The sequence below is a fragment of the Microtus pennsylvanicus genome, chromosome 1 (genome assembly GCF_037038515.1).
Source record: "Microtus pennsylvanicus isolate mMicPen1 chromosome 1, mMicPen1.hap1, whole genome shotgun sequence".
In the NCBI taxonomy this organism is placed as follows: Eukaryota; Metazoa; Chordata; class Mammalia; order Rodentia; family Cricetidae; genus Microtus; species Microtus pennsylvanicus.
Window position 1 is genome coordinate 134,929,430 of NC_134579.1, and position 24,333 is coordinate 134,953,762.

General features: G+C 44.8%; 1 protein-coding gene and 1 pseudogene across 2 annotated transcripts; both read left to right on the forward strand.

The window, feature by feature from the left end:
- The first annotated feature begins 3,876 nt into the window (after window positions 1-3,876).
- On the forward strand, window positions 3,877-5,304 carry LOC142853502 (heterogeneous nuclear ribonucleoprotein A1-like 2; annotated as a pseudogene).
- Window positions 5,305-6,121: 817 nt separating this feature from the next.
- Zfp14 (ZFP14 zinc finger protein) lies at window positions 6,122-24,039 on the forward strand. Of its 2 annotated transcripts, none has more exons than XM_075985909.1 (6): window positions 6,122-6,321; window positions 7,150-7,302; window positions 9,531-9,597; window positions 17,287-17,413; window positions 18,800-18,877; window positions 22,117-24,039. In XM_075985909.1, the coding sequence occupies exons 3-6, from the start codon at window positions 9,583-9,585 to the stop codon at window positions 23,478-23,480; spliced, it is 1,584 nt and encodes a 527-aa protein (XP_075842024.1). In that variant the 5' UTR covers window positions 6,122-6,321; window positions 7,150-7,302; window positions 9,531-9,582; the 3' UTR covers window positions 23,481-24,039. The 2 variants fall into 2 exon arrangements, with proteins under 2 accessions (XP_075842024.1, XP_075842016.1); XM_075985901.1 differs by having other exon boundaries at window positions 6,278-6,321; window positions 18,797-18,877.
- The last annotated feature ends 294 nt before the right edge of the window (window positions 24,040-24,333 follow it).

Genomic DNA, 24,333 nt, shown 5'->3' on the forward strand with positions numbered 1-24,333 from the left:
AATGTGTTGTATTGTATTCCAGTCTGTTCCCAACTGTAACGCTTCAACACACTTCTCCAGTTAGCCTACATATGAACAGATGTGGGGGAAATAATGCAGGTCTCTAGTCGATCACTCCAGTTATACTAAAACACTCAGGTCTCTAGTCCATCACTCCAGTTATACTAAAACACTCAGGTCTCTAGTCCATCACTCCAGTTATACTAAAACACTCAGGTCTCTAGTCCATCAGTTAGACTAAAACACTCAGGTCTCTAGTCCATCACTCCAGTTATACTAAAACACTCAGGTCTCTAGTCCATCACTCCAGTTATACTAAAACACTCAGGTCTCTAGTCCATCACTCCAGTTATACTAAAACACTCAGGTCTCTAGTCCATCACTCCAGTTATACTAAAACACTCAGGTCTCTAGTCCATCAGTTATACTAAAACACTCAGGTCTCGGGTCCATCAGTTATACTAAAACACTCAGGTCTCTAGTCCATCAGTTATACTAAAACACTCAGGTCTCTAGTCCATCACTCCAGTTATACTAAAACACTCAGGTCTCTAGTCCATCAGTTATACTAAAACACTCAGGTCTCTAGTCCATCACTCCAGTTATACTAAAACACTCAGGTCTCTAGTCCATCACTCCAGTTATACTAAAACACTCAGGTCTCTAGTCCATCAGTTATACTAAAACACTCAGGTCTCTAGTCCATCACTCCAGTTATACTAAAACACTCAGGTCTCTAGTCCATCACTCCAGTTATACTAAAACACTCAGGTCTCTAGTCCATCACTCCAGTTATACTAAAACACTCAGGTCTCTAGTCCATCAGTTATACTAAAACACTCAGGTCTCTCTAGTCCATCACTCCAGTTATACTAAAACACTCAGGTCTCTAGTCCATCACTCCAGTTATACTAAAACACTCAGGTCTCTAGTCCATCACTCCAGTTATACTAAAACACTCAGGTCTCTAGTCCATCACTCCAGTTATACTAAAACACTCAGGTCTCTAGTCCATCACTCCAGTTATACTAAAACACTCAGGTCTCTAGTCGATCACTCCAGTTATACTAAAACACTCAGGTCTCTAGTCCATCAGTTATACTAAAACACTCAGGTCTCTAGTCCATCACTCCAGTTATACTAAAACACTCAGGTCTCTAGTCCATCACTCCAGTTATACTAAAACACTCAGGTCTCTAGTCCATCACTCCAGTTATACTAAAACACTCAGGTCTCTAGTCCATCACTCCAGTTATACTAAAACACTCAGGTCTCTAGTCCATCACTCCAGTTATACTAAAACACTCAGGTCTCTAGTCCATCAGTTATACTAAAACACTCAGGTCTCGGGTCCATCACTCCAGTTATACTAAAACACTCAGGTCTCTAGTCCATCACTCCAGTTATACTAAAACACTCAGGTCTCTAGTCCATCACTCCAGTTATACTAAAACACTCAGGTCTCTAGTCCATCAGTTATACTAAAACACTCAGGTCTCTAGTCCATCACTCCAGTTATACTAAAACACTCAGGTCTCTAGTCCATCACTCCAGTTATACTAAAACACTCAGGTCTCTAGTCCATCACTCCAGTTATACTAAAACACTCAGGTCTCTAGTCCATCACTCCAGTTATACTAAAACACTCAGGTCTCTAGTCCATCAGTTATACTAAAACACTCAGGTCTCTAGTCCATCACTCCAGTTATACTAAAACACTCAGGTCTCTAGTCCATCAGTTATACTAAAACACTCAGGTCTCTAGTCCATCAGTTATACTAAAACACTCAGGTCTCTAGTCCATCACTCCAGTTATACTAAAACACTCAGGTCTCTAGTCCATCAGTTATACTAAAACACTCAGGTCTCTAGTCCATCAGTTATACTAAAACACTCAGGTCTCTAGTCCATCAGTTATACTAAAACACTCAGGTCTCTAGTCCATCAGTTATACTAAAACACTCAGGTCTCTAGTCCATCAGTTATACTAAAACACTCAGGTCTCTAGTCCATCACTCCAGTTATACTAAAACACTCAGGTCTCTAGTCCATCACTCCAGTTATACTAAAACACTCAGGTCTCTAGTCCATCACTCCAGTTATACTAAAACACTCAGGTCTCTAGTCCATCACTCCAGTTATACTAAAACACTCAGGTCTCTAGTCCATCAGTTATACTAAAACACTCAGGTCTCTAGTCCATCACTCCAGTTATACTAAAACACTCAGGTCTCTAGTCCATCAGTTATACTAAAACACTCAGGTCTCTAGTCCATCAGTTATACTAAAACACTCAGGTCTCTAGTCCATCACTCCAGTTATACTAAAACACTCAGGTCTCTAGTCCATCACTCCAGTTATACTAAAACACTCAGGTCTCTAGTCCATCAGTTATACTAAAACACTCAGGTCTCTAGTCCATCACTCCAGTTATACTAAAACACTCAGGTCTCTAGTCCATCAGTTATACTAAAACACTCAGGTCTCTAGTCCATCAGTTATACTAAAACACTCAGGTCTCTAGTCCATCACTCCAGTTATACTAAAACACTCAGGTCTCTAGTCCATCAGTTATACTAAAACCCTCAGGTCTCTAGTCCATCAGTTATACTAAAACACTCAGGTCTCTAGTCCATCACTCCAGTTATACTAAAACACTCAGGTCTCTAGTCCATCACTCCAGTTATACTAAAACACTCAGGTCTCTAGTCCATCACTCCAGTTATACTAAAACACTCAGGTCTCTAGTCCATCACTCCAGTTATACTAAAACACTCAGGTCTCGGGTCCATCAGTTATACTAAAACACTCAGGTCTCTAGTCCATCACTCCAGTTATACTAAAACACTCAGGTCTCTAGTCCATCACTCCAGTTATACTAAAACACTCAGGTCTCTAGTCCATCACTCCAGTTATACTAAAACACTCAGGTCTCTAGTCCATCACTCCAGTTATACTAAAACACTCAGCTCCTGTGCTGCGGCTTTTTTCACTTGTGAAATGACATAAAACTTGTGAAATGATATAAAACTGGCAAAATGATATAAAACTGGCAAAAATGGCTGCAAGCTCTTCAAAACTCCACCAAGTTGTGCAATCCTCATCCTCCTGAAATATGGGCAGATGCCAGTTTGCCCAGGAAAACATAGTAGAAGCATGTCCGTACCACTGTCAGGGCCCATGCTTTATTACCAGGGTTGCTCCATCTCAGAATATTCTCTCAAGGCCTGAACTGTCGTATTTGAAAATGTGGCTGAAGGGACCACAGACATGTAGCTCCTTTGCTGAAGCTGGGCTTCTGGATATGACCCTAAGATACTAGACGTCAGCTAGGAATAGTCGGGATCTTTCAGACCAGCCAACGCCCCAAGTCCACTAAGTGCCCTCAGTTGACACCATGCAGAACAGAAGAGTCAGCTGGCCACAGAATCATAAAATAATGCAGTGGTCATTATTTAGAGCCACTGAATTTATGATAGTGACTTAACTCTTGAGAATGCATGTGAGAGACTACAGGTGTGATGAACACAGAAACACCTTCCACCATTTATCCCTCCTTGATTTTAGATATCTGATTCTTGTTAAGTGTTTGGTTTTGTTGTTTATGGAGTCTTACTGTGTAACTCAGACTAGCTCAGACCTTGAACTCCAAGTCCTCCTGCCTCAGTCTCCTGATTGCTGGCATTAACAGGTGTGCATCATCCCTTCCAGTGTGTGTGTGTGTGTGTTTGGTGGTGGTGGTGGTGGTGTGCTACTGAGGGTTGAACCCAGGGCCTCTCACTGAATAGCTCCATCGTCCACTCATTAGAATATTCAGAGTATGAACTTCTTTGCAATTTGATAATAATAAAACAGTATACATTCTGTAGTCTCAGTCAATATTTAATAAAGACAACAAAAAAGAAACTAATAATGTACAATATAATTCCTATTTTTAAAAAAATCACTGTACTGTAGTATTTTTTAATGTACCAAGTGTTTTAGCTAGTGAGACTCCTCTAATCCTGACTCCTGTGTCCTTTTATCTTGGCCACCATGGTCATTGTTGAAGAGCTTTTCCATCTGTCTTGTTTTTCTTCCTTTTATCCAATGAACTGATCACTTAGGGAACAAGCTACTTGCTTCTTTGGAGCTAAAAATGATTGGTTTTGGGATACATTTGTCTAAGTCAGAGTCTCCCAGGGAGACGGAACAGCTGCCGAAGCTCTTCGTTGAAGGGCTGAGCTTCGAAACAACCGACGAGAGTCTGCGTGGTAATGAAAGATCCAAACACCAAGCGATCCAGGAGCTTTGGGTTTGTTACACACGCCACTGTGGAGGAAGTGGATGCCGCTGTGAATGAAGACCGCATAGGAAGGAAGAGCTGTGGAACCTAAGAGCGCCGTGTCAAGAGAGGGTTCTCAGAGACCAGGTGCCCGCTTCACTGTGGAAAAGAATATCACCCGCGAGATTATTTTGAGCAGTATGGGAACACTGAAGTTACTGATATCCTGACAGAGGCAGTGGAAAAAAGACGTTTTGCTTTTGTCACCTTTGGTGAGCATGACTCAGTGGACCATACTGTGAATGGGCACAAATCTGAAGTAAGAAAAGCCCTATCAATGCAGGCTAGTGCTTCGTCCAGCCAAAGAGGTCGAAGAGGTTCTGGAAACTTTAGCGGTGGTTGTGGAGTCGGTTTTGGCAGCAGTGACATTTTGTTTGAGGGGAAAACTTCAGTGGTCGTGATGACTTAGGTGGCAGTCATGGTGGTGGTGGATGTAACATCTGTACCACTACATGTATCATGGTCCTGTAGCACCCGTACTACGCCTGTAGGTACCGCCTGCACTATAAACGGTTCCAATTCCGGAGCTGGGTTAGGGCCTGGAGATTGAAACACATACATACAGAGACAGAGACCAGGCCATCCTTAAAACAAGAACACCAAGAACGCCAACTTTATTGTGTTCCAGGGCAGCTTATATAGTGTCTTCCCTGACCAATGGCCACGCCCTAGCTCTCAGGTTCCTTCAGCTGCTAGCCACAATAAACCACTCCCCTGCCTCAGGGTCTCCTGCTCAGAGCACAGGAAACTAAGCTGTTTACTCCAGCAGGAAAATAGAAAATTCAGGGTCTGATGGTCTGTGGTTCCCACCAGGTGGATATGGTGGCAGTGGGGATGGCTATAATAGATTTGGTAATGATGGACGCAGTTTTGGTGGTGGAAGCTACAACGATTTTGGCCATTACAACAATCAGTCTTCAAATTTTGGCCAAATAAATGTGGGCTGTCCCCGAACCCTTGGTGTGGGACTGTCCAAGTGAGCTGGGTAGAAATGTGAGTGTCCAGGTCAGGACAAGAGAAAGCAAGGGTATTTTGTGATCCGAGGGTGGTGTCATGGCCACCTCACATGAACCTTTTCTTGCACCCATTACAAAGCCATTTCGTAAGCTCCAGTGCTTATAATGTCCTCATTTTATTTATTTTTATTCATCTTGAATTTGCAGTCTTCCTGCCTCAGCCTCCTGAAGTTGGGATTTGTGCCATGAGGTCTGGCACAAATACAAAGATGTTAGAAAAAAAGCAGAATTTTTCTTCTAGTCGTTGTGAGGCCTTGACTTCATCTCCAGCAATATCAACCAATACAACAATACACTCACTGGCTGGAAGGGATGGCTAGAAGGAACAGTGGAAAGAAAGGAAAGGGAGAACACCGAGGAGCCTGAGCAACCTTTCCATGGATAGACAGCACTGCGCCTCTTTTAGAGGATGTCTTTTAAAAGTAGCTTATTTTTTATTTTATATGCATTGGCGTTTTGCCCGCACCTATGTCTGTGTGAGGGTGTCAGGTTTCCTAGAACTGAAATTACAGACAGTTGTGAGCTGCCATGTGGGTGCTGAGAACTGAACTCAGGTCCTCTGGGAGAGAGGGCAGTGCTGTTAACGCCATCTCTTCAACCCCTCGAGGATGTTTTTACTGAGTGCCCTGGTATATGCCTACACCCCCTCACTGGGATGTGTATTTTGAGTACCTACTCTGATTATCTCACATATTGAGCCTTTGATGATGGGAGCGCAAGTTCTTAACCCCAGTAGTTCAACAACACAAACCCCACCCATCCCGGAGATCCAGGCTTGCTCAGTGGGGTGGGGGTTAGGAGGAGTTCCCAGCTCTTCCAGCAGGTCCTCGATCACACCCAGAGGCCTCCGCCCCCTCACGACCCCGACCACGCTTGCGCACTCCGCGGCTGGAGACACAGTCTTTCCCACGTTGGACTACATTTCCCACCCGCCTCCGCGCGGCATCTTTCCGGCTGCCTAGCGCCCGGCAGTTGCGAGAGGTGAGTTGGTCGCCCGCACTGAGTAAATGGGAGTGGGGGCGGCGCGGATTTGGCTTTCCGTTAGTTTGAGAGACTTGGCGTCGGTGACGCTGAGTGGACACCGGGTGCCCCGCCGTGTCCTCCGTCCTCCCGCTGCAGGGCTCAGAGGCCCAGCATGGCTCCGAGTTACGTGTGCGAGCCCCAGGGTGAAGGCCCCCCCGAACAAAAAACCGGCACAGCCGCAGTGGCAGAGCGGCTTTGTCCGCGCGCCCCTAAGGCTGCCCGGGGTGGCCGTCGCTTCTCAGGCTTGCCCCTCCGGTGGCGAGAAGTGTCTCTGTCCGCGGCTTTCCATTTCCAGCAGGCTGTGTGTGGAAGTGGTGGGAGTGACTGGTCTCGGGGGTGTGTCCCGAGGCCGCCTAACCCCGCATTCCCGGTTCGTGATTCGTCCTTTATCCAGATCTTGTTCCTCTTCTGGAAGGCGAGGGAGTCAAATGGATGGAGGAAACGTCGTTGCGTTACGTAGAAACCCAACATTCCTGTTATATGTGTGGAAAAAAATTAGCCAAGTTACTTTCTCTTTCCTATGAATTGTAATTCTTATTTTTCCGAGCGGAGACATTTACTACTCTTTACTGTGAAAGAGTAAAAATCAGCTTGGCCTGAAAAGAAGGGGCAGTTTGGTGTTAATTAGCCCAGGGAGAAGGGACGGATTCATGCAGTTAATAGAAACCATCACTCATAGGTTATGCCTCTGTTGTTAAATTCAGGCCCGTCCCTTCTTTGTGAGGTTGCAGGGTTCTTTTTAAATTTATACTTCTCCTATTTATGTGTATATTTATGTGAGTACAGGTGCCGGTGGCAGCCAAAAGAAGGTGTCCTGTTCCCAGGAACTGGAGTTACAGATGTTTGTGAGCCTCCATGTGTGTGCTGGGAATTGAACTTGGATCTTCTGCAAGAGCAGCCAGTGCTCCTAACCGTTGAGCCATGTCTCCAGCCCCACAGGTTTCTTTTAAAATATATATATTTTTTTAATTTTCGTTTTCATGCGTTGGTGTTTTGCCTGCTTTTACGTCTGTGCAGGGAATTGTGTGACTGGTGTCTGAGGAGGGTGTTGGGGGTCCTCTGCGGAGCAGTCTGGGGGCTTGCCTGCGGATCCATCTCTGCGTTCCAGGATGCAGCTTTCCTACCCTTGAGGCTTGCTTTGCTAGTTTGTTTTTAATTATTGGGGAAGATTCATTTGCTAAACCACTCTTATTATCTATAAATAGCACTTTTGGTGTTTTTTTTTTTTAAACAGAGGCTCAGTTTGCATCCATACTGACCAGGAATTCACTATGTAACCCAAGCTGACCTTGAATTTGTGGGTGATCTTCCTGCCTCAGCCTCCAGGCTGCACTGCCAACCGTGCCACTGTACCCAGCCACAGTAGCATTGATCTTCAGTTAATATGTGTCTCTTCTAATCCCATCTCAGCAGTGGCAGCCCTTCAAACTCCTGCATCACCAGTCCCCTTCAAAGCCTTTTGTCTGGGGGCTGGCTGTGCTCCTCACTGTTAGAGAGCTGTTCTAGCATACACCAAGTTGGGGCTATCAACAGCACTTTGTGGGGCAGGAGGGGCTCACACCCCCGTCTCACCTTCCCATTCTAATTGCTCCAGTGCAGCTCCTGTCCTCAGTGTGTCCGTCACGATTTTGTAACAGGCTACAGGCTTTTCCCGGTTCGTCTCCAGCTTTAACACCCGAAGTGACCTCTTAACCTGGTGCTTTGGCCTTCTGCCTCAGTGACTAACGGGGCAGGTTCTGCACCCTCCTCCCAGTGCTTACTCACACAAGGGATGAAAGAGTGTGAAGCGCCGCCTGACATTTCCCTCCGGAGCTGCGTTTTCCCAGCTGTGTTAGGATGTCTGCGAGTAAACCAGTTTGCTTGGTAACAGGGTCTTTTGCTTTCAGACCCCCGTTTCTAGTGCTGGGGTTCCAGTCCAAGGCCTTGTGTGTTGGAGGCAAGCACTCTAACCCCAAGTCATCTCCCAAGAGTCCTCTGCTTTTGAGTCTCATGAGGAGAGGAAAGATGAGAGGGATCGTCTTTTCTTTTCTTTTTATTTTTTTCCTTCGGTTTTTCGAGACAGGGTTTCTCTGTAGCTTTGGAGCCTGTCCTGGAACTTGCTCTTGTAGACCAGGCTGGCCTCGAACTCACAGAGATCCTGCCTCTGCCTCCCGAGTGCTGCACCACCACCACCTGGCTGGGTCGTCAGAGTGAGCTCATCGTAGTCCACTGATTCGTGTCTTAGGGAGGAATGTAGTAACAGTGGTGTGGGTTCTGCGGCTGAATTGCTAGGGTATGACACTGAAACCTGCTGCTTTGTCCTGGTTTGATTTATCCCTTCACGCTGTATGTAGTTCCCTCATGTGAAAGATGAGGCCTACTATATAGGGTAGCTCTGAGTAGATGGGTTAACTGAGGGCTGGGGATGGGGTATGCTGTTGGCCTACCGTATCTAAAGCCTTAGATGCTGTCCTCAGTGTGACAGCGACAGCTCCCCTCCCCGAAACAAAGAAGAAAAACATTGTAAAACCCGTAGGTAGTACTTGGCAGTGTAGTTAATGGTTCGGTGTGGTCCGCTATCTGTTACAATAATTCCGGCTTTCCTCCTCTCCTGTGTCCAGGAATCAGGAGTAGTGTGGCACATTTGCTTTATCCATGGACAAACAAGGACTGCTGGCCAGCTGCCCATGGTGGAACAGCTTTTCTTTGAGTTTATTTTATGTGTGCAAGTGTTTTGCCTGAACCACGTTCATGACTGGTGCCTGAGGAAGTATGAAGAAGGTGTCAGATTTCCTGGTACTGGCGTTATAGATGTGTGGGTGCTGGGAACTGAACCTGGGTCCTCTGCAAGAGCAAATGCTCTTTTTATATTTATCAATGTGTGTGTGTGTGTTTCTTTGTGTTTATGATGCGGTGTTTGACCTCAGTCAGAATCCTTTAGGGGTACCTGGGCTCCCCCACCATGCCCATCTCGTGTTGGGTTGCCTCAAGAACTTTCTGTAGAAATCTCTGGTCTGGGGTGGGCTTGGGGATGGGTACAGTAATGAGGAATGATTCAGAAGCAAGAATGGCGGTGGGAGAGGGGACAGCTGCTCTTATTAACTAACATTAATTAATTTGGGAACTTTTAGGCACATCTGGACTCATGAGTTCTTTTTATTCCAGTTTTGCTTCTCTGTACCCCACAGTTTTCCGTAGAGAAACAGCGAAGAGCCAACCAGCTCCTGCAGTTCTAACACTATGGCCCTAGCCCAGGTAGGTTAATGTTTTTCTCCTTTCCCCCCAGATGTACGAGTCTGCTGTCTACCCCCCGAGTGCTGGGACTACAGTGTGCACAGCACATTGGGCATCAGTTTCTAGATGGTTGTGGACATGATGCTCTATGCCACACCCACCCCGCTCTCATTGCAGAGGGTTGGAGACACAGTCCATTGCTGTTCACGCTTCCTCCCAGGCTCAGCCCCTTCACGCTCAGTCCCCCCCAGGCTCAGCCCCCCCACTGTTCCCTCCAGGGCCCCAGAGAGCCCGGGTAAAATGCCACGAGAAGAACCTTATGAGCTCTGCAGAGTTCCTCTAATGTTTTCCAGTGGGATCAAATATTTTTCAAAATTTTATCTTTGTGTGTTTGAGGGTACATGTGCACGTGGGGGGTGGGGGTCAGAGGACATCGACTTTCTCTTTTGAACTTTATGTGGGCTCCAGGGATCAAACTCAGCTTTACCTACTGAGTCATATTGCCAGTACTGATTTCTAGCTCTTAAATTCCAGAGGAAAATCTTGTCCTAGTATAGTGTTTAGTTATTTTGTTTTTTTGAGACAGGGTTTCTCTGTGTAGCTCTGGCTTTCCTGGAATTCTGTAGACCAGGTTGGCCTTGAACCCGGAGATCTACCTCTGCCTCCCAAGTGCTGGGATTAAAGGTGTGTGTGGCCCAGCTTGATGATTTTTTTTTAATTTTGTTTCATACAGAAAAGATTTGTATTGCCAATATACAGTATGCCATTTTATTATTATTTTTAAAGCTGTGTTCATCTGTGCATGTGTGCAGAGACCAGAGGCTGACTCTGGGTGTCTTCCTCAGTTTGATTTCCAACTATTTTTGAGACAGAGTATCCTGGACATGGAGTTCACCCACTCAGCTGGACTGGCTGGCCAGCAAGGCCCAGGAGTCTTTCTGTTTCCATTCCCCCCATGCACGTACAGGCGTGTAATTATCGGCACATGCCTGGCTTTTTGCATGCCTGCTGGGAATCCCAAACACAGGCCCTCACGCTTCTGTGGCAAGTTCTTCACTGACTAAGCAATCTCCTTAGTCCCCAAATGACACTTAACAACCTGTCCAGTGAAGTTTGTGTGCAAATTATACATGTGTAGCTGAATAAATTTTCAGAAATTGAGTTTCCTTTACTTGCACATCAAGAAACGGATGCACGAGCTCTTTAGCTGTCCCCTCAAGTCAGCTCCCATCCAGGCAGCCCAGACGAAGAGCAGGGCTCACTTCAAACACCCACATTAATTTTACCTAATTTCAATTTACTTTTTCTTTTTGTTCTTTATTTTTCTTCCTGTCTTCTTTCCCCTGATCCTTCCTCTTTTTTTCTTCTCCTCTGTTCTCTTTGACAGGGTCTTACTGTGTAATCCAAGCTGGCCTTGAGCTTGAAATTTTCCTGTGTCCATTTCAGAATATGCCAACTCTGCCCAGCTTTAATTTTTAGTTTTAAGCTTTAAGTGGAAAGATGTACTTCAATACATTTTAAAAACATTTATTTATTTTTTAATTCATTTTACATTCTAACCAAGGTTCTCCCTCCTATCCCTCCTCCCACTCCCCCTTGCCTCCCTCCAGCCCACCCACCATGCACTCCTCCCAAAAGGTAAGGGCTCCCATGGGGAATCGACACTGTTTGACACATTCATTTGGGGCAGGACCAAACCCCTCCCCTCTGCATTAAGGCCGAGCATGGCATCCCTTCATAGGGAATGGGCTCTAACAAGCTAGCTCCTGCACCAGGGAGAGATCCTGGTCCCACTGCCAGGGGCCCCTCAGGTGACCCAAGCTTCACCACTGTCTCCCGCATAGGGAGGTCCTAGTGGACCCATGGAGGCTCCACAGCTGTCCGGAGTTCATGAGTTTCCACGAGCTTGGTTCAGCTATCTCTGTAGATTTTTCCATCATGACCTTCATCTCCCTTTCTCATATAATCCCTCTTCTCTCTCTTCAGCTGGACTCCCTGAGTTCAGCCTGGTGCTTGGTTGTGGATCTCTGTATCTGGATCCATGTATTACTGGAAGAAGGTTCTCGCTTCTCTGGAACTGTGGATTGTAGTCTGGTTATTCTTTGCTTTATATCATCTATCTACTTATGAGTACATACCGTGTTTGTCTTTCCATCTGGGTTACCTCACTCAGGATGGTCTTTTCTAGTTCCGTACATTTCATGATGTCATTTTTTTTTACCACTAAGTAATACTCCATTTTGAAAATGTACACATTTTCTTTATCCGTTCTTCAGTTGAGGGGCATCTAGGTTGTTTTCAGGTCCTAGTTATTACATAAATGCTGCTATGAACATTGTTGAGTTCATGTCCTTGTGGTATGATTGAGCATCCTTTGGATATATACCCAAGAGTGATATCACTGGTTGGGGTAGATTGATTTCTGATTTTCTGAGAAATGGTCATACTTATTTCCAGATGGTTGTACCAGCTTGCCTTCCCACCAGCAATGCAGAAGTGTTCTCTTTTCCTCACAACCTCTCCAGCATAAGTTGTCATCAGTGTTTTTGATGTTGGCCATTCTACCAGGTGTAAGATGGTATCTCAGAGTTGTTTTCATTTGCGTTTCCCTGATGACTAAGGATGCTGAACATTTCCTTAAATGTCTTTTGGCAATTTGAGTTTCTTCTGTTGAAAAAATTCTGTTTAGCTCTCCATGCCTTTTAAAAATTGGATTATTTGGTATTTTGTGTTGGGGACCAGCCTCGACAAAAATGCCACTTGCCAGGGTAGGGGCATGGGTATTTAGAAATATAAGTAAAGAATAGGGAATGCATTTAAAAATAATAAAACACAAACCATAGAATAGTACTGGGAAGGTAGTACAGTGAATACTGAAAATCCCCAGCGTTTAGTTTTCCATACGTTTTTATACCCCATACCACAAGGGGAAGAAGACAAAGGCTTGAACGTGAAACCACAGTGCCAGAACAGGTACTTGCTTCAGTACTTTGAGACATCGAGTCAGTAACATCCTGTTACATTTATGGCTATTGTAAAGGGTGATGTTTCTCTGATTTTTTTCTTGTCCCATTTGTCATTTGTGTATAGGAGAGCTATTGATTTTTTTTTTGAGTTACTCTTGTATCCTACCACATTACTGAAGGTGTTTATCAGTTGTAGGAGTTCCTAGGTGGAGCTTTTGGGGTCACTTATGTATACTATATGTATACTATCATATTATCCGTGAAAAATGGTAGTTTGATTTCTTGTATGGTAAAAGGGACAACTGAAGTAGGTAAACCAACCAATCTGTTAAGTTTCTGTCTGGCAGGCCTGTTCAGTGATGAGAATGGGTGTTGAAGTCTCCTACTATTCGTGTGTGGGAACTGATGTGTTATTTAAGCTTTAGTAATGTTTCTCTTACAGATGTGGGTGTTCTTGTATTTGGGGCATAGATGTTCAGGATTGAGACTTCATTTTGATAAATTTTCCCTGTGATGAATATGAAATGGCATCCTTCAGCTCTTTTGAGTAATTTTAGTTTGCAGTCTGTTTTGTTAGATATTAGGATAGCTACACTAGCTTGTTTCTTATGTCTATTTGATTGGAAAATCTTTTCCCAACCCTTTATTCTGAGGTGATACTTGTCTTTGAAGTTGATCTATGTTTCTTGTATGCAGCAGAAGGATAGATTATGTTTTTTGTATCCAATTTGTTAGCCTGTGTCTTTTTATAGGTGACTTGAGTCTGTTGATGTTAATGGATATTAATGACCAATGATTGCTAGTTCCTCATATTTTTGTTTTCGTTGGTGGTGGTGGCATCGTGTGTGAGTTTCCCTTCTTTGGGAATTGCTGATGTGGGATTATCTATTTCCTGTGTTTTTGTGCATGTAGCTAACTTCCTTGGTTTTGAGTTTTCTTTCTAGTACTTCCTGTAAGGCTGAATTTGTGGATAGGTATTGTTTAAATCTGGTTTTGTCTTGAAATATATTGTTATCTCCATCTATAGTGATTGACAGTTTTGCTGGTATAGTAGTCTGGGCTGGCATATGTGGTTTCTTAATGTCTACATAACACCTGTCAAGGATCTTCTGACTTTCATTGTTTCCATTGAAAGGTTGAGTGTAATTCTGATAGGTTTGCCTTTATATGTTACTTGGCCTTTTTCCTTTGTAGCTCTTAATATTCTTAATTTATTCTGTATGTTAAGTGTTTTGATTATTATGTGGCAAGGGGACTTTTTTGGTTTGGTCTATTTGCTGTTCTGTAAGCTTCTTGAACTTTCATAGGCATGTCCTTCTTTAGGTTGAGAAAGTTTTCTTCTATGATTGTGTTGAATATGTTTTCTGTGCCTTTGAGCTGTACTTCTTCTCCTTCTATCCCTTTTATTCTTAGTTTGGTCTTTTCATGATATCCCAGAATTCCTGGATATTTTGTGTTAAAAATTTGTTGAATTTAACATTTTCTTTTATCGATAAATCTATTTCCTCTATTGTATCTTCAATGCCTCAGATTCTGTCTCCCATCTCTTGTATTGTTGTTTATGCTTGTATTTGTAGTTCCTGATCATTTACCCAAATTTTCTATTTCCAGAATTCTCTTGATTGGTATTTTCTTTATTGCCTCTAGTTCAGTTTTTAAGTCTTTAACCATTTCTTTTACCTGTTTGATTGTTCCTTTTCTTTAAGGGATTTGTTGATTTCTTCCAATTTTTTGTTTGTGTTTTCCTCCATTTATTTAAGAAGATGTTCATTTCCTCTTTAAGGGCCTCAATCATTTCATGAAGTTATTTTTTTTATTTTTTATTTTTTGGTTTTTCGAGACAGGGTTTCTTTGTAGCTTTGGAGCCTGTCTGAAACTAGATCTTGTAGATCAGGCTGGTCTCAAACTCACAAAGATCCGCCTGCCTCTGCCTTCCAAGTACTGGGATTAAAGGCATGCGCCACCATCGCCCGGCCTCATGAAGTTATTTTTAAGGTAGTTTTCTTCGGCTTCATCTGTGTTGGGATGTTCAGGTCTTGCTGTTGTAGAACCATCAATCTCTGGTGGCGCCATATTGCCCTTTATGTTGTTGAGTGTATCTTGTACTCTTGTCTACCCATCTGTCCCTCCAGTCGATATAGGTGGAGCCTGTGCTTCAAGGTGTCCCTCTTCCTTCATTTGGTGCAGTTGGTGCATTTGGTGGCTGTATTACATTGGTCACTTCTCCAGATGCATATGGGGTCATGGCTCTGGTGGTCACTTCCTTGGTGCAGGTGGGTCTGTGGCTCTGGTGGGTGTTTATGCGGCGGTGTATCTTTTGCAGAGAATGGCACTGGATACTGACTGTGTCACAGGTGCTCTTTCCCAGAGGGACTTCTTAATATTGTTTCTGGAAGCCCCTTCCAGCCTGGAGCCCGGCTGCCACCACTCTCCCTGTCTCTGATATTTCTAGGCTGGGGTCAAGGCTGCCTCCGTGACCCCTCTCTCTCTGACACTTCTGGGCCTGGGTCTATAAAGTGAGTTCCAGGACAGGCTCCAAAGCTATACAAAGAAACCCTGTTTCTTTTTTTTTTTAAATACTTATTTATTTATTTATTTATTTATTTATTTATTTATTTATTTATTATGTATACAATATTCTGTCTGTGCATATGCCTGCAGGCCAGAAGAGGGCACCAGACCCCATTACAGATGGATGTGAGCCACCATGTGGTTGCTGGGAATTGAACTCAGGATCTTTGGAAGAGCAGGCAATGCTCTTAACCTCTGAGCCATCTCTCCAGCCCCAGAAACCCTGTTTCTAAAAACAAAAAACAAGCAAACAAAAAAGAATGATAAGAACAGGAACACACACAGAAGGACCAAGACCCATCCCAGCACTGGGCATAGTGGGCGTCCCTGTAATCCTAACGCTTGGAAAGTTGCAGAGGCCAGCCTGAGTTCCATAGTGACACCCTGCCTCAAAAAGAAAAGATGAATTTCTTCCAGAGAGAACCCCAAACAAAGCCCCTTGTGCGCTTTTATGGGATGCACTTGATTTGAGCAAGAAGTCTCAGCTTTGCTGCCGTTGACGTTTTGAGCCAGAAAACGTTTAATGGTATGGAATCACCTGTGCACTATAGCCTGTGTGACAGCTAATTCTGGCCTCTATCTTTAGGTCCCTGTAACTCTGGCACACCCCCTGTTGTGACAACCAAATTGTTTCCAGATATGGCCTTTTAGGGAACACAATTGCTCTTTGTTGAAAAATGCTGGTCCTGTGGGGCATGTTGAGAATACTCCTGTAATCTCACCCTTGGGAGGTGAGGCAGGAGCATCACTGTAATCGTCCTGCCTACGTGGAGGATTAAGGCTGGCCTGAGCTCAACCCCTGGGACTCATGTGGTGGAAAGATAATGATTCTCATAAGTTGTCCTCTGAGCAATACATGTAAAATAAATAACTACATAGAGGTAGAAGGGAGGAAATAGCCTCCCTTCGTGTCTGGGGTGCTAGCTTCCCAGTGTTTTCATGACTAGTGTCTTGTAACTCTGGGGCAGAAAGATGTTTCTGAGACTGCCTGCCATTCATAGTGTCAGATACTCTAAACAAGAGCTAGGTCGGCTTTTGGGATTGTGCCAGGCTCAAAGATCTAATTTGTTTTGTTTTGTTTCAGGGTCTTACTGTGTAGACATGATTGGCTGGCTTTAGACTCACTATTTAGACCAGACTGGCCTTGGAGTCATGGAAATCCACCCATTTCTGTCTTCCAAGTGCTGGAGTTAAAGGCATGCGCCACCATCACAGGCTCATATGTCTACACGTTAGAAAGAGATACTAGATCTAATGTAGTCAAGGCGAGGACAAGTATTTACCAAAAATTAAAACTGAAGAATTGACTGTAACAAAGAACAAATTTAAAATAGAATCTAGCCGGGCGGTGGTGGCGCACGCCTTTAATCCCAGCACTCGGGAGGCAGAGGCAGGCGGATCTCTGTGAGTTCGAGACCAGCCTGGTCCACAAGAGCTAGTTCCAGGACAGCCTCCAAAACCACAGAGAAACCCTGTCTCGAAAAAAAACCAAAATAAATAAATAAAAATAAAATAGAATCTAACTTTGTAGAGAACTTGAATCAGTCTGTCTCAGATATTTTGTAGTGGATCTGTAATGAATTGTTTTCTTTTTGGAAGAAAATGTGGTCACTGTGTTTTTGTCAGTGAAGCTGAGTGTCGCTATTTCTGTAGAGCTCATAATGGGAGCACACAGTATGCTATACAGTCTGGTTCATCCATGGTGCTTGTTGTATTCATTTCCAGAATGAATGAAAAAATCTAACCTTGGGCTGGCAAGATGGCTTAGGAGGCAGAGATGATGATCTGAGTTCAGTTCCGGGGCCCACGTGGTAGAAGGAACTGGCTCTTATGGGTTGTCCTCTGACCTCCACACATGTGCTATGGTATGCCCACTGCACGCGCGTGCGTGCGCGCACACACACACACACACACTCTCTCTCTCTCTCTCTCTGTCTCTGTCTCTCTCTCTCTCTCTCTTTCTCTAAATAAAAATGAAAGAAACATGTACTTTAAAACCCTAACGAGGACTGTGTAGAAGCATGCCGTCACTGAGGCACTGACTTCTTGCTGTCTGTGTTTGTGTCGTGTTCAGCCCATGCTGTTTGAGTGCTGTGTGCTCCTCCTTCATCTCCACTCTCTCCTAAAGAAGAAAAGACTTTCCCATGCACTACCACGAGTTTGTTCTTTTCAGGGTTCAGTGACGTTCAGGGATGTGGCTGTGGATTTCTCACGGGAGGAGTGGGAGTTCCTGGACTCTGCTCAGAAGAGCCTGTACAGGGACGTGATGTGGGAGAACTACAGCAATTTCCTCTCTCTGGGTGAGTGCTCTGCCCCGGAGGGTTAGCTTTCCCTTCGCTCTTACTTTCTTCTCGGTAGATTGGAAATAGGTTCTTCCATTTAACATGTAGCCATTCTTGGTCTGGGGCACCTTCTCATTTTCTCAGACTGATTCCTGGCTTCCTTCGTGTTCAGGTTTCCCAGGCATCTGGATTTGGTATGGCAGAAGTATTTCTAAGAAAGCAGATTGTATACCACATGAGAGCCCAGAATCGCTGTAGACACTCCCTGCTCCTCTCTAGTTTCAAAGGCAATGCATGTGGGATGGCTATAAGCTTAAAACTCAGGGAACATGCTCTTTTCTGGGTAACAGCCTCTAACGGTCTACCTGCTTCACGTTTGAAAGTTAAAACCTGGGCTGGGACTGTAGCCTAGGGCATGGGAGGCCCTGGATTTAATCCCAGTACCACAAAATACTTAAAATCTCAGCATTTTGTATCTTCTGAAGGGTCTGACTGTTTCTTATCCTCTCAGCCCGGTGAGCACAGTGAGAATCATAGCTAAGGCATGTGTGTTCTGTGCACTTAGTGCCTAGGTGCTTTTCCGGGTGTTATGTGGCCCATCAAGCTTCACAACCACTCCTGAGAGATGCTGGCATCATCCTCTTCTGTGCTCAGGCACAAGAGGTTGGGGCCGTGGAGATGACACTTTGCACTTGTGCAAATGTGAGGACCCGATTCAAGTCTGCAGAACGCATGTAACGTGCAGTAGTGCCTGTGTGTAGTCTTGCATTACTGTGGTGAGGGAAGAGGCAAGGACAGGAGGATTCCTGGAAACTCAGGCCTGCTTGATGAGCACAGAAATGAACAACAAAAGACCTCATTTCCGACAGTGGAGAGCTAGGAGTTCTAAGGTTCTCTGATTGTATGTGTGCTATGGCATGTGTATATCCACTCACACAAATATGCACACACACACACTGGTTACTGAGGTGGTCTAGGAAACAGGTCGGATGTGAAGTAGCCTGTCCGTGGTTGTAGTCTTCACACGGTGTGGCCACTCTGCAGATCCAGGCTAAGTTACATGAAGCATGTCCTTAGTCATCTGGTGTTTATTCTTTGTGATCTCAAGGCTTCCCTAAAATGGTTACTCTGGAGCTCCATAGTGTGGATTTAATGCTTTAGTTTATGAAGTGCCATTTTGGAGACAGGCAAGGTGGTGATCCCAGTACTCAAGAGGCTGAGACAGAAAGATAGCCACCTGAATGCTGGGCTGGACTGTATACTGAGTGCCAGGCTGACTGGGCTTCAGAGTGAGACCCTGCCTCCAAACAGCACCATTTGACTTATAATTAATTTAAAATCAGTGAAATCTGAGAGTAAAGATTTCAGGTTTATAATTCGATTTGACATTTTTCTATTAAGCAGGACCTTCCATTTCTAAGAGAGATGAAGACGGGAAGGAGCCTGAGGTAGCTGTGAAAGAAGGGAGAAGACATTGTCCCGGTGAGTGAGGATGAGCTGGCGTGAGGGCTGTTGCTACAGCTAGTTGCTCAGCCAATGAGGTGGGGTCCTTGCTGAGAGATTTTTGAGGATTTCTCTTCCAAAGTCTTGGCTTCAAGCTTGAGACTTGAAGCTAATTAAAAAAAAAAAAATATGTGTGGATGTGAAAGAGGGGTGGGAGAGAGATAGGCATGTATGCCACGGCACGCGTGGAGGTCAGAGGACCACCGCGTGGAGTTGGTTCTCGCCTTCATCTTCCCATGGGTCCTGGCATCAAGTCAGGTTGGCAGGCTGGCGTGGCAGGCACTGTTCCCTGCTGAGCCTTTCTCTGGCCCAAATTCCCATTTTTAACCCTGAAGTAGCAAAATTGCCCTTTTTTTGTTGTTGGTGGTGGTTTTTAAAGTCAGGCTTTCTCTGTGGAGTACTGGCTATCCTGGAACTTGCTCTGTAGACCAGGCTGGTAACAATAGTATCAAACATACATTTTCACAAGAGTCACAAAAACCAGTTAATCGACAAGGAGGTACCATATGTCTAGGAGTGTGGTTATGAAGTTCCCCTGTGGCTGGGAACACAGCATTGGTAGCTATACTGACCTGTGGGCTTGATTTGCATTAGCATGTCGGGGACCAGCCACAACAAAAATACCTCTCGCCAGGGTAAAAGCATGGGATTAGAAATATAGTAAAGAATCTGAAGACACAAATGAAAATAATAAAACTGAGAAATAAATAGGATAGTATCAGGAGGGGATTTTCATGGGTACTGAAAATTTGCCTGCATTTAATTTCCAATTGCTTAAAATACCCTTGACCCCAAAAGATAGGAGTAAGACAAAAAACTACATTAACATGATACAAGGAAATGAACATACCAATTGAAAGTCATGGGCTACATTCATAGGACCAAAACATTCTGTAGGCAAACCACTCCCTGGGTGGAATCCCGTTATCTCCATAAAGGGAACTGGAACTTAGTTGGGTCCTTAGACTTTTGTTTGAGGTGGGAACAGAACTACTTCTCTATTCCTGGAGCACAAGGTCTGGCAGTTAGCCACACCTGTAGACAATCACCTTGAGAGAGTAAAACTCTCTGGTCAGCATCTAGGTGGGGCCTTCGTCTGAGGTAGAAGCACTGTATCCTTGAAGGAGCTAGAGCTAAGCCCAACTCTCTGACCTTAGGTCAGTGTGGAAATAGGCTCATAATTTTGGGCCTCCACATTAGCATCTAGCTGGTTGAGTTAAAAAGAAATCTCTTCTGGGGGATGCCCAGGTGAGAATTTTTCTCTCTGAAGCAAGTTTTAGTGATTAAGGCCTTTTTCCTGTATAAACAGTTAATTTCCTGGGCTATGATCCTGTGTTAGTTGACAGCAAGGTGAAGGGTAATTACAGAATATTAGTAGCCTGTTAGGTCAGAGCAGAAGACCAGTAGATCACACCTTTGTGAGTGTCATACTACCTCCTGTGCGAGGCTCCTTTTTATCAAGGAGTACAGTCCTGCTAATAAAGTGTGTGGGGGACTACTTTATGTAGATTCTGGCTGTGGGAACAAAGGCTTGACTGAGTGAATCCTTTTCACTTCAAGGATTCCTGGTGTGGGGGGAGGAATCCAGCTGCCCTACAGGGAAAGTCAGGTTTATACACTGCGGGACACTGTAGAAGGGAGAAATGCCATGATTTCACAGGATTTCTACGGAAAGGCCAGGTGTCCCCGTAGCTCTGCAGGAACAGGTTAGTCCAGGTGAATGTGTGCGCACTTCCTGTGGATAGTCCGTTAGATCTGTCAGCTGTACATTACTGCATAATCTTGTGGGCTCACCACAGTATGGAGGTGCATGCCTGACATCTTAGCAGTCAGGGGTGGAGGCTCGGCCCCTCACTGAGACAGGCTACATTTCATCCACCCTAATGGTAGCTTGCCTATCTGAAAGCTTCTTTTTGCGTGTGTGTTGGGGAGAGGATGTTTCTGTGTGAGGCTGTGCAAGTGTTTGGTGGCTTGTTCACATGTGTGTGTGCGTGTGCAGGTATATGTGGAGTACCTTCCTCAATGGCTTCTTCACTTTATTTTTTTGAAACACAGCCTTGAACTGAACCTGGAACTCACTGATTGGCTAGACTGACTGGCTAGCAAACCCCCAGGGTTCCTCCATCTCTGCCTGTGTGGTGCTGGGATTAAGGATGCACTTCTACCCCAGGCTTTTTCTGTGGGTGCTGGGGATATAAGCTCAGGTCTGCCTGCTTCAGAACAAGCACTTTACTAACTGAGTCATTGCCTCAGCTCCTCCTTCCTCTCTTTTTCTGAGTCAGGATCTCACTGTATAGCCCTGGCTGGCCCAGAACTCACAGAGATCCACCTCCTTCTGTCTCCTGAGTACTGGAATTGAATGCACCACCATACCTGTCGGTGATCCCTCTTTCCCTCCCTCCCTCTCTCCCTCCTTCCTTCATCTTGGAGACAAGGACTCTTACATATCCCGGACTAGACTTGAACTCACTATGCATCACTGTAACTTCTGGTCCTCTTCTTCCATCTCCTGAGTGCTGGGATTACAGTCAAGCGCCACCACACCCAGTTTGGTCTTTAACTTTTTTCTTATTTTTGAGATGGGATCCTATGCCACTCAGGTTGGCTTCTAACTCAGGGTCAATTTCTCCCCCAGAATCCTTCTCCCTTATCCTCTCTGAAAGTTGGGAATATAAGCATACATTACTTCTCTAGTTGAGTTTTCTTTTTTAGTTTTAGAGATTATCTTACTTTGTAGCTTAAGCTGTTCTGAGACTTGGTGTAGCCCAGGCTGACCTTAAATTTGCAGTGTCCAGCATTCGCCACCTGAGTGCTGGGATTGTGGATGTGAGCCTACTTGGCTTTATTTCCACATGTGCTGTCTTGGCACCCAAAACAGGACTTCTGCTTAATTTTTATGCATTTTAATATTCATGAAATGACTTTGGCCACACTAAGCACCTTTACCCCTTGAGATAGCAACTGTAGTGTTGTTAGTGTTTTACTAATAAAATTGTACCCAGTTGCATGTTAATGTGTGCTGTTTTTTCCATGGATTTTTGGTGCAGGATTTTGTATAGGATATGGGTTTTGGGGTGCACCTGGGTAGTATTTTTTCAGAAATACCTGTTTACAGGAAGGGTAGTAGGCATGACTTTAGGTCCTTTAATTTGTCGGTAGAAGTTTTCCTCCTCCTGGAACAGGGATGCAGCGTACTTCTTTCTTGTTTTTTTTTTCAGATTTGGTGTCCAGATTCAAGACCAAGACTTCATCTTCAGACAAGGATATCTATGGAATATATTCATTACAGTGGGAGTTGATGGAGAAAATTAAAAGCTACAGCCTTCAAGGTTCTGGTCCTAGAGATGATTGGGAATATGAAAGCAGGGCTGAGCGACAAAAGGAACCACAGGAAGGTTATCTGGGGCAGGTGAAAATGACCTCTGAGAAAGGCACGCACAGAAAGCACCGTTTCCTTACCGAGTACCAGCAGGTTCAGAGTGGAGAAAAGTTCTACGAATGTAAAGAGTGCAGGAAGACCTTTATCCGCCGCTCAACGCTTAGTCAGCACTTGAGAATCCACACTGGTGAGAAACCGTACAAATGCAAGGAATGTGGGCAGCCCTTCAGACAGCGTGCACACCTTATCCGACACCACAAACTGCACACCGGTGAGAAGCCCCATGAGTGTAAGGAGTGTGGGAAGGCCTTCACAGTGCTCCAAGAACTCACTCAGCATCAGCGGCTCCATACGGGGGAGAAGCCGTATGAGTGCAGGGAGTGTGGAAAGGCCTTCCGGGTGCATCAGCAGCTGGCGCGGCATCAGAGGATTCACACCGGGGAGAAGCCCTACGAGTGCAAGGACTGTGGCAAGACCTTCAGACAGTGCACACACCTCACCCGGCACCAGCGACTGCACACTTCCGAGAAGCTGTATGACTGTAAGGAGTGTGGGAAAGCCTTCGTGTGCGGCCCAGACCTTCGAGTCCATCAGAAGATCCACTTCGGCGAGAAGCCCTATGCCTGTAAGGACTGTGGCAAGTCCTTCAGGATATGCCAACAGCTAACTGTCCATCAGAGCATCCACACTGGGGAGAAACCCTATGAATGTAAGGAATGCGGGAAGGCCTTCAGGTTGAGGCAACAGCTTGTTCGCCATCAGAGAATCCACACCCGTGAGAAGCCCTACGAATGTCTAGAGTGTTGGAAGACCTTCAGTAGTTATTCCCAGCTGATCTCACACCAGAGCATTCATGTGGGCGAGAGACCCTACGAGTGCCAAGAGTGTGGAAAAGCCTTCCGACTGTACTCGCAGCTCACTCAGCACCAGAGTATCCACACGGGCGAGAAGCCCTATGAGTGTAAGGAGTGTCGGAAGCCTTTCCGGCTGCTCTCCCAGCTCACTCAGCACCAGAGCATCCACACGGGCGAGAAGCCCCACGAGTGCAAGGACTGTGGGAAGGCTTTCCGGCTCTACTCATTTCTCTCTCAACACCAGCGGATCCACACTGGAGAGAAGCCCTACAAATGTAAGGAGTGTAAGAAGGCCTTCAGACAGCACTCGCACCTCACCCAGCATCAGAAGATCCACAGTGGAACTTAAAACCTCAGTTCTGTGTTAGGTTGCAAAATATCAGGAAACCCATTTTTTTTTTTTTTACCATTCTGTGATGCTGATACTATAGTTTTTTTTTCTTTTTCTTTTTTTAAATTAATTTATTTATTAAGGATTTCTGCCTCCTCCCCGCAACCGCCTCCCATTTCCCTCCCCCTCCCCCGATCAAGTCACCCTCCCTCATCTGCTCGAAGAGCAATCAGCAGGAAACCCATTTTTGAGAATAATTTGTTTCATGCTTATAAGTAAGCATAAGAAAGACGGTGTTGCTTTAAAAATCCTCCATTCTCACTTACGTGTTACCTATCTTCAGGAAATTCCTATGAAAGACTAATTTGATGAATGTAGGAAAATCTTTAGCCTTATCTGTCACCATCTCCTTCGAGCTACACTCTTCCCACTGTGACTCTGGACAGGACACTAAATATCAATGCCTTGTTTCTCGCACTGTTGGAATGGCGATGATAGTACCTATATGTGTTATTTATTGTTATGTAACAAATTACTAGAAAACAGTAGTTTAAATAATATATATTTAGTATCTAAAGATTTCTATAGTTCAAGAGTCCAGGAAAGCCTTAGTTGGGTCTTTGAAGTTACAACTGAGGCTGGCTTTCATCTGAAGGCTTAACTAGAGAAGTACCCACATCGAAGGTAACAGGTTAGACACCTGAGGCACCTGAATTCTTTGAGAGCAGATACATTGAAATCCTCAGTTTCTGGATGACCATTGGCTGAGAGATGAGTGAAGTTCCTGGCCACATTGACCATCCCAGTGTGGCTGTTGGTTTGTTGTTTTTTTTTTTTTTTAATTTTAGGTGGGGTTTCTTTGTATATCCCT

What these genes read in the sequence shown, in the direction of transcription:
- Zfp14 (XM_075985901.1), top strand. An exon ending in CAGCAATTTCCTCTCTCTGG is followed by an intron (nt 17,414 to 18,796) that starts GTGAGTGCTCTG and finishes TTTTCTATTAAG; the next exon opens with CAGGACCTTCCATTTCTAAG. An exon ending in AGGGAGAAGACATTGTCCCG is followed by an intron (nt 18,878 to 22,116) that starts GTGAGTGAGGAT and finishes TTTTTTTTTCAG; the next exon opens with ATTTGGTGTCCAGATTCAAG.